The 10384-nt window shown below is 41.2% G+C and overlaps 1 protein-coding gene across 1 annotated transcript in view; it reads right to left on the bottom strand.

The window, feature by feature from the left end:
- Positions 1 to 1811: 1811 nt before the first annotated feature.
- Positions 1812 to 10384, bottom strand: part of LOC121542474 (G patch domain-containing protein 3-like) — a 33996-nt gene continuing 25423 nt past the window's right edge. The window contains exons 2-7 of the mRNA XM_041851867.2: positions 8574 to 9013; positions 8115 to 8289; positions 7927 to 7986; positions 6591 to 6715; positions 2244 to 2371; positions 1812 to 2093 (exon numbers count right to left, since the gene is read on the bottom strand). Coding sequence (XP_041707801.2) covers positions 1910 to 2093; positions 2244 to 2371; positions 6591 to 6715; positions 7927 to 7986; positions 8115 to 8289; positions 8574 to 9013 — 1112 coding nt within the window. The 3' untranslated portion in view covers positions 1812 to 1909. The remainder of the gene's footprint in view (positions 2094 to 2243; positions 2372 to 6590; positions 6716 to 7926; positions 7987 to 8114; positions 8290 to 8573; positions 9014 to 10384) is intronic.

Below are 10384 nucleotides of genomic sequence, written 5' to 3'. Positions count from 1 at the left end.
GGGTATTGTCATGCTGAAACAGGAAAGGACCTTCCCCAAACAGTTGCCACAAAGTTGGAAGCACAGAATCGTCTAGAATGTCATTGTATGCTGTAGCGTTAAGATTTCCCTTCACTAACCCGAGCCATGAAAAATAGCCCCAGACCATTATTCCTCCTCCACCAAACTTTACAGTTGGCACTATGGATTGGGGCAGGTAGCGAGGGGAGGGGGGAACTCAGTCGGGGTCTCAACCTACTATTGAGAGTAAGAATAGTAGAATACACAGCAGGTGCAATTTCAAAATGTTGTTGTGCATCAGCAGTTTCTCGTTACTGTATGTCAGTCACTCAATTAGCCATGTCAGCTAACATTTGTTTTATTGGTAGGTAGTCTAGCCAGCTATGTAAACTTGTAGTAATCATGGTCGAATACCGACCAGGCATGCAGGTCAGGTGCCCTTCAGGGGGCCCCCATTGATTGTGTTAGTCATTCTCACTCAGATATCATATTAACATGGCATAAGTCATTACAACATTTGTAGAATTGCAGGAAATTAGCTTTAAAACTGCAACATTTTCTCTATGCTCCATGGCAAAACGTGTAGAATTGCAAGAAATGAACTTTAAAACTTACATTTCTCTCTCAACCCCCAACCAAATCTCGCATTTTTATTTCAGAGGTCCAATTTTCCCTTACTATAAATAAAGTTCACTCCCTAAGGATCGCAATGAGTAGCGATGGTCCTCTGGGTGTAAACTCTGTGGATTTGGAAACTAGAACTGCTCCTGAGTAGAATTGACCCCCCTTTTACCGACGCAACGTACAGAAAATTGTGTACGGTGCAATATGCATGTCCAATATGAAAAACGTATTGCATTTAAACTGATTGGCCACTCTTTAAGGGCCGCAGAATGAGCAGTGACGCTCCATGGGTTGTACACTCTGAATTTGGAAGCTAGAGGTGCTCCTGAGTAGAATGGACCTCCCTTTTACTGCGACACAATGTACAGGAAATTGTGTACTATGGAGCAGTATGTCCAATATGAAAAACGTACTGAACATCGTGCTATTTGAATAAATTAATTAACAATGGGATTTAAAAAGATTAAAGTTGATTATTATAATATTATTAATAGCATTATGTCTTGTTATTTGTTTACTGTTAGCATGATATCTAGTAATTATTACTTTTAATACTGTTAATGTCAATGCTATAATATTGGTGCTATAAAGGCGATTACCTTTATTCCTTTTTTCATATTGTTTAACAAAAATCTAAGTCTGCCAACATTTCCTCATAAAACGTTAAGAATTTCAACCATTGATATAATTTTTTTTACCATCATTGCGGGACATTCATTTGGAAGGAAAACCGCCGAGGTCACAGCCTTATTCTTGTTAGGTCTTGCTGGTGGAATGCAGGTCTAGCCAACTACTACTGGCTAAAATATTTACTTCAAGTTCAATCATTGTTTTAAATAAATAAAAGCAGATATAAAAACAGTTGTTGTGAAAAAAATAAAACCAACTGTAAGAGAAAATGTGAAGTCTACTTATACTAATGTAGAATATTAGTTACCACTGTCACACTAGCTATGCTTTATTTTATTTTATTTTATTTCACCTTTATTTAACCAGGTAAGCCAGTTGAGAACAGGTTCTCATTTACAACTGCGACCTGGCCAAGATAAAGCAAAGCAGTGCAATAAAAACAACACAGAGTTACATATGGGGTAAAAAACATAAAGTCAAAACATGATCAAAACTACAAAAATGTGTAATTCATTCAGGAGACGAGACAAGACAAAATAATTGAAACAAATCCCTTGTATGATAAACGCTTTAATACAAACAAAGCATGAATTCCAAAGGGAAAAATAGGTCATAATAGTAATAAGAACAATTAAATAAACATGTAATACAGTTGTCATCTTTTTGGCCCAATGCTGCCACCTGGCAGCCAGCCTCGGTACTTTATGCTGGTTTTGGGATGGCGTCGCAATAAGGGGTCCCCTTGGTCTATGTCTTTGGGTTTATCATACACCGTGGATATGTAGAAGTCTGGTTTGGCCTTTTTCACAAAGTAGGAGCTCAGCTTCTCTCCATGGTACCTGCACAAAACAGCATATTGTAATCAGGGTTTTTATTTGTCAACAAGAATAACTTGTAATATCCTTTAACTTTCCTGTAAATATCCAAGTTACAAAGGCCATGTATTTAATTGTCATTGTAGTTATTGTGATAGTAAATGTTGCTCTCACCCAAAGCCCCTCTTGCATTTGGGATGCTGTCCTTCATTCTCCAGGGCTTCTGGAATCCCTGCCTGACTGTTACCCAGGCCCTTTCCCTCCTTCCAGCCCTGCTTCTCCATCACCCGGCGACCAACCCCCTAAACAACGACAACATACAAAGATCAGTACTGCTCCTAGTACCAGGTACCAGACTATGGAAAAAGCCATTCCTGCTTTTATGAGGAATTCAGACCACACCAGTTACATTCTGCCTACTAAATGAGAACAGAGTACTAGGTAAATAGATAGCACTTTATAATAACTCCATGCAATAAAACATTTATAATGGATTAGTAAATAGTTTCTTCATAATTTATTATTCATTACACACACTGTAAATGTTAGTAACCTAGTTAGTTATTCACACACTTATAAACAACTTAAAGCATTTAAATAATGATTCATACGATCATTCATAAGATGTTTAATATAGGTCCTTATAAACCATTTACTAATCCTTAGTTAAGTCTTCTTGCGTTGTCTCATCTAAAGTGGGCTATTTATACTTTATAAATGTTTAGAGAGTGACCAGTGTAATTTCTCTATTTTATTTTTTATTTATTTTTTACATGCCATCGGTAGACATTCCAGCAGTACCTGATGCTCCTTAAGGTCTCAAAATGGCCCCTAGAACATATCAATGGTTAAACAATAAGCAGATGTTTTTTTCTTCCCCATTTTAAAACTCATCTCCTGAAATTCTACACAGTTTGACATGACTTATTATGTCTCTCGAGGAGTATATGGAGCGGTATTTTGAAAACACAGTATAAGTGGAAAGCCCCCTCCCCCCTGAATATTGGGGGGGGGACATATCCCCGCAATCCCCCTTGGCAATTTCGCCTATCCTTCAGACACTCCATGCTAAGTAAAACAACGTTTTCAGGCCAAAAATGCTAACATAAGCTTTTCTAGGCAATGACTTTTCTAACAAATCCAAAGCGTGGATTGCAGTCATTCCTTAGAGCAGTCTAATCTTGGTTTGCCCAGAACTAAAATCTCATGTAATTTGATCATCTGAGTGATTAAATTCTGGGTCCATACATTTTAGAACTTCGGAGTGGGGTATCAATGATCATGAGGAAGGTGAGGGATCAGCCCAGAACTACACGGCGGGACCTGGTCAATGACCTGAAGAGAGCTGGGACCACAGTCTCAAAGAAAACCATTAGTAACACACTACGCCGTCATGGATTAAAATCATGCAGCGCACGCAAGGTCCCCCTGCTCAAGCCAGCGCATGTCCAGGCCCGTCTGAAGTTTGCCAATGACCATCTGGATGATCCAGAAGAGGAATGGGAGAAGGTCATGTGGTCTGATGAGACAAAAATAGAGCTTTTTGGTCTAAACTCCACTCGCCGTGTTTGGAGGAAGAAGAAGGATGAGTACAACCCCAAGAACACCATCCCAACCGTGAAGCATGGAGGTGGAAACATCATTCTTTGGGGATGCTTTTCTGCAAAGGGGACAGGACGACTGCACCGTATTGAGGGGAGGATGGATGGGGCCATGTATCGCGAGATCTTGGCCAACAACCTCCTTCCCTCAGTAAGAGCATTGAAGATGGGTCGTGGCTGGGTCTTCCAGCATGACAACGACCCGAAACACACAGCCAGGGCAACTAAGGAGTGGCTCCGTAAGAAGCATCTCAAGGTCCTGGAGTGGCCTAGCCAGTCTCCGGACCTGAACCCAATAGAAAATCTTTGGAGGGAGCTGAAAGTCCGTATTGCCCAGCGACAGCCCCGAAACCTGAAGGATCTGGAGAAGGTCTGTATGGAGGAGTGGGCCAAAATCCCTGCTGCAGTGTGTGCAAACCTTGTCAAGACCTACAGGAAACGTATGATCTCTGTAATTGCAAACAAAGGTTTCTGTACCAAATATTAAGTTCTGCTTTTCTGATGTATCAAATACTTATGTCATGCAATAAAATGCAAATTAATTACTTAAAAATCATACAATGTGATTTTCTGGATTTTTGTTTTAGATTCCGTCTCTCACAGTTGAAGTGTACCTATGATAAAAATTACAGACCTCTAGATGCTTTGTAAGTAGGAAAACCTGCAAAATCGGCAGTGTATCAAATACTTGTTCTCCCCACTGTATATACACACATTTGTGAAGAACTAGCTTACTAACATTTACAAATATGGAAGTAATGATTAATAAATGGTGAACAAACCGTTTGTAAATGCCTTATAAATGGTTTATTAAAATAAAGTGTTACCCGAAGTTTAAACACCGCCTTCGCCCAATCTTGGTACATCCAAATAATCAGTGATGAAAACCCTAACACCGGAACTACTACTGCTAATTACCATACGCATTCCATCCCGTCGTGACAGATTCTTCGGTTTACGGGCAGAATCTGTCCACAAGAGATTAAGAGCAGTCCATAGACTGCTTACGAGGTAAGGAAACAAATATCTGAATACATATTTTCGCTGAACTATCCCATTATGTTTAAAGAGTTACTCCCATTAAAGGCCCGGTAAAGGTGTCGCCAAACAAACCCGTGTGAAAATAGTCTGCGGTTAAAAGACGCACTGGAAGCATTTAAAAGGTTATACATGTAAAATGTATACCTGCAAATCATACATGTAACATTTCTACCTCAATCACACCAGTAATATTGAAGGAATAAAAATCCACTCGAGAAAAACTGGCCGGTCCGCCCAGCTGTGTGTGTAGGCTACATCTCCCCGTTTTATGATTTGTTTGCGTTTGCGAAGTTGACAACAGCAAAACATTCAGAATACAACTCTTCCTCAAGTCCTTGCAACAGTTGTTTCACAATAGCTGAATTAAATGTTCTATATACACACAAAAGTATGTGGACAGTCATAGGATGCCACTTTTCCAACAAGTCAGTTCGTCAGATTTCTGCCCTGCAACGGTAAGTGCTGTTATTTAGAAGTGGAAACGTCTAGGAGCAACACTGGCTCAGCCGCGAAGCGGTAGGCCACACAAGCTCACAGAAAGGGACCACCGAGTGCTGAAGTGCGTAAAAATCATCTGTCCTCGGTTGCAACACTCACTACTGAGATCCAAACTGCCTCTGGAAGCAACTTCAGCACAATAACTGTTCGTCGGGAGCTTCATGAAATGGGTTTCCATGGCCGAGCAGTCACACACAAGCCTAAGATCACCATGCGCAATGCCAAGCGTCGGCTAGAGTGGTGTACAGCTCACCGCCATTGGACTCTGGAGTAGTGGAAACGCTTTCTCTGGAGTGATGAATCACACTTCACTATCTGGCAGTTCGACGGACTAATCTGGGTTTGGCGGATGCCAGGAGAATGCTACCTGCCCCAATGCATAGTGCCAACTGTAAAGTTTGGTGGTGGAGGAATAATGGTCTGGGGATGTTTTTCATGGTTCGGGCTAGGCCCCTTAGTTCCAATGAAGGGAAATCTTAACACTACGGCATACAATGACATTCTAGACGATTCCGTGCTTCCAACTTTGTGGAAACAGTTTGGGGAAGGCCCTTTCCTGTGTCAGTAATACAACGCCCCCGTGCACAAAGCGAGGTCCATACAGAAATGGTTTGTTGAGATCGGTGTGGAAGAACTTGACTGGCCTGCACAGAGCCCTGACCTCAATTGGAAGGCCGACTGCGAGCCAGGCCTAATTGCCCAACATCAGTGCCTGACCTCACTAATGCTCTTGTGGCTGAATGGAAGCAAGTCCCTGCAGCAATGTTCCAACATCTAGTGGAAAGCCTTCCCAGAAGAGTGGAGGCTGTTATAGCAGCAAAGGGGGGACCAACTCCATATTAATGCCCATGATTTTAGAATGAGATGTTTGACGAGCAGGTGTCCACATACTTTTGGTTATATAGTGTATTTCCTTTAAAATCCTGTGTTGTGTGTTTTACCATTGATATGCTCTAGGCTATTCTGAGACCTTAAGGAGAATCAGGTACTGCTGAAATGTCTACCAATGGCATGTCCATTTTTTGGTGAGAAATTACACTGGTCACTCAAAACATTTATAAAGTATAAATTGCCCACACTTTAGATAAAGGCCACGCAAAAAGACTTAACTAATGATTAGTAAACCTACATTAAACATCTTATGAATGGAGTAATCATTAATAAATGACTAAAATATTTACTAATCCATTATAAATGCTTCATTAAATGGAGTTATTATAAAGTGCTCCCGGTAAATGTGTATTGGTGTGTGACTGCTCAGTCGACTCATCAGACTGCAAGACCAAAGAATGGACGAGGCATCTGATCTGATATCTAATATGATCTGCTATTTATTTTCATGGCTGCTCAGTTCACATGATTGGAACAAGGACTGCCCTACCTTAGTGAACTTCTCAAAGTTGCCGATTGGCTGATCTTGTCCTCCAGACCTGTCCTCCAGCCCCTCCCTCAGCCTCTTCTCATACCGCATGCGGACGTAGTCACGGGAGTCCATGTCACCCCCGTCTGTGTGGAGAGAGTGGCCCCCACGAGATGAATTCTCTACGTACACCATTACTACCTTTTTGCACTTTGTGCTGTTGTCTGTGCCTAACAATGTCTGTACCATGTTTGTGCTGCTGCCATGTTGTGTTGCTACCATGCTGTGTTGTCATGTGTTGCTGCCATGTTGTGTTGTTGTCTTATGTCTCTCTTTATGTAGTGTTGCGGTGTCTCTCATCTTGATGTGTTTTGTCCTCAATTTTGAATCCCAGCCCCCATCCCCGCAGGAGGCCTTTTGGTAGGCCGTCATTGTAAATAAGAATTTGTTCTTAATTGACTTGCATAGTTAAATTAAGGTTAAAAATGTCCCTTCAAATGTCTTAAGACATTGTGCCTACCTAGTTCACTAGGATTTCAAATCAGTCAACCACGTTTCCATCCAGTTCTTATGCGAGTAAAGTCATACCGTATTTTTAAAAAGAATCTCGACAGCTGTGATGGAAACAGGACGTTTCGGTACAATTTTATAAGATGGCAACAGATCATTTGGTAAAATGTATTATGCGAGAAATGACGGTGGAAACGCCTTTATGAGCAAATATTGATATTGAAGTTAACTTGGGAGTCACACGATGACATGGTGTGTGGTACTCCCACTACGGCTCGAAATCATGAAGTTTAAATTAGGTTACAGATTAAATGAGTTACGATGAACTTCACAGGGTGGTGAAAGTGCATGGTATGAGCTTGATGCTCCTGTCCAATAAAAGTTGAGGGTCTTATTCCGGTGAAATGATGATCAATGCTTGACTGCCGTTTTGACAAATAAAAACATTCTCGCTGTTATCCATAATCTCATAATGTAGACTAGTCTACCCACACTGTATCTGCAAGCTGTTGGCTAGAGTGCACGTGCCAAGACCAGAGTAGGCACATTTTCTATTTAACGCAACAGTTTGTGACAAAACTATGCGATGGAAACACATTGAACATTACATTTTTTATTTGGCACATGAAAACTTAAGTGAAAAAGAACATTTTGTGTGCACTACTTAGTCACGCACTGATTTGTATCTGCAACAAGTCCGTTTGGTGGAAACACACCACTGGTGGGAAAATGTGCATATTTTCTTTATGCGGATTTTAGAATAGTCACATGAAAATCTGTCACCAATTGGATGGAAACCTAGCCATAGATCCTGAATTGTGAAGGAAAACATGCAAAGTCAGGTTACCTTTGTCATAGTAAACGCTCATGTCCACATCCCAATCATCTGCCGTTTGCTCATCAAAATCTAGGGCAAGAGAAAAAACAACATCACTATTTGACTGGAGGGAAATGTATAATTATGAATTTTACAAGACAGAAATGTTCAATCAGAATGACAGATCTTTAAGAGGGCTAGTGGAGCCCCCGCCATACCTCCTTCCTCCTCTTGCCAGTACTGGGCATCTGTGTAGAAGACCAGGCCTGAGCCTCCCTTCTCCCACTTCAGCTCTATCTCCTCCTCGTAGGGCCGCTCCTTGCTACGCTCCTGGCTCGTCACGTCCTCATGCAGGGCCTCATGGCGCTCCCACTCCTCACAGCGGTCATCATCCTACATCACAGAACAACACAGGGATCATATGCAATGAAAGAAATGGCCCATGCGTCTGTAAAGCCAGAGTTCACAGCAACAACAATAATCCAGCCATTGTTATGTAGCCTACTCCGATGTTTCTACCTTGAGATGTATTTTTCTTTACCAGTGCCTCAGCCTTTTTACCACTTTAAGCCCTTCCAGTTTTCAACATGATTCCCTTATGAACTAATCACAGCAAGTACTGTAGCTCACAGGTTATAGGATATTTACAGTATATACAGTAACACATTTAGACTCACATCATCTGCATTTGACTGGGCATCCTCCTCTTCCACTTCTGGTATTTCAGGGTCCCCTGAGTCAGTGGGCCCCTTGGTTCCTGAGGGAGGGGCCACACTACCAGGACCTGATATTTCATGCCCACCAGCTGTGAAGACACTCTCCTCGGTGGATGGTGCCAAGCTGGTGTTATGGTACTGGAAGGGCACATTACCATAGCGCCGATTGCAGCTTGTCTTGGGGAAGGAGAGGCCGAGTTTGCGTATGAGGCGTGGGGGTAGGCGGCATGACTGAATAAGCTGTAAGAATACCTTTACTGTTGTACCCACATTACCAGCTGGCATAAGAGAAGGCGGGTTCAGCTCTGGCAAGCCCTTTAGATCCGCCTCTGTGAAGCGTTCTGTTAGTGCCACGTGGCGCCTGTGCTCTGACTTTGTCTTGTAGGGGAATCCATCCTCATCTGAAACAAAAATGTGGATTCCTTAAATTTTATGAATAGCACACAGAGGCAGATTTTATGGTTTTATGTCTGACCTTGTCCCCAGGCGCTTGACAACCCATGACAAGATTGCCCAGACTAGAGTAATGGTTCAGTTACAGTGCCTTCAGAAAGTATTAACACCCCTTGACTTTTTCCACATTGTTGTGTTACAAGGTGGGATTAAAATTGATTCTAACATAAGTATTCAACCCCAGAGTCAATATTTCCTAGAATCACCTTTGGCAGCGATTACAGCTGTGAGTCTTTCTAGGTAAGTCTCTACAAAAGCTTTGCACACCTGGATTGTACAATATTTGCACATTATTATTTTTAAAATTCAAGCTCTGTCAAGTTTGTTGTTGATCATTGCTAGACAGCCATGTTCAAGTCTCGCCATTGAGTTTCAAGCCAATTTAAGTCAAAACTGTAACTAGGCCACTCAGGAACATTCAATGTCATCTTGGTAGGCAACTCCAGTGTATATTTGGCCACCACAATGCTTGAAAATAAGTGGTACTCAGTAATGTGTTGCGTTGGATTTGCCCCAAACATAACGCTTTGTATTCAGGACATAAAGTTCATTTTTTTTTGCCACATTTGCATTTTTACTTCAGTGCCTTATTGCAAATATGATGCATTTTTTTGAATATTTTGTATTCTGTACAGGCTTCCTTCTTTTCACTGTCATTTAGGTTAGTATTGTGGACTAACTACAATTTTGTTAATCCATCCTCAGCCATTAAACTCTAATGGTTTTAAAGTCACCATTGGCCGCATGGTGAAATGCCTCAGCAGTTTCCTTCCTCTCTGCCAACTCTGTTAGGAAGTACTCCTGGATCTTTGAAGTGACTGGGTGTCTTGATACACTATCCAAAGTTTAATTTATACTGTACCTTCACCATGCTCAAAGGGATATTCAATGTCATCTTTTTTTTACCCATCTACAAATAGGTGCCCTTTTTGCGAGGCATTGGAAAACCTCCCTGGCCTTTGTGGTTGAATCTTTGTTTGAAATTCACTGCTCAACTGAGGGACCTTACAGATAATTGTATGTGTGGGGTACAGAAATGTGGTAGTCATTCAAAAACCATGTTAAAAACTATTTGCACACAGTGAGTCCATGCAATTTATTATGTGACTTGTTAAGCACATTTTTACTCATTAACTTATTTAGGCTTGCGATTACAAAGGGTTGAATACTTATTGACTCAACACATTTCAGCTTTTCCTTTTTAATTAATTTGTAAAAAATATGAAAAACATAATTCCACTTTGACATTATGGGGTATTGTGTGTAGGCTAGTGACAAACAATCTCAATTTAATCCATTTTAAATTCAGGCTGTAACAG

This window comes from Coregonus clupeaformis, chromosome 28 (assembly GCF_020615455.1).
Source record: "Coregonus clupeaformis isolate EN_2021a chromosome 28, ASM2061545v1, whole genome shotgun sequence".
NCBI classification, from domain to species: Eukaryota; Metazoa; Chordata; class Actinopteri; order Salmoniformes; family Salmonidae; genus Coregonus; species Coregonus clupeaformis.
The sequence above is the reverse complement of the archived record's forward strand: the minus strand, read 5'-3'. Positions and strand labels throughout refer to the sequence as shown.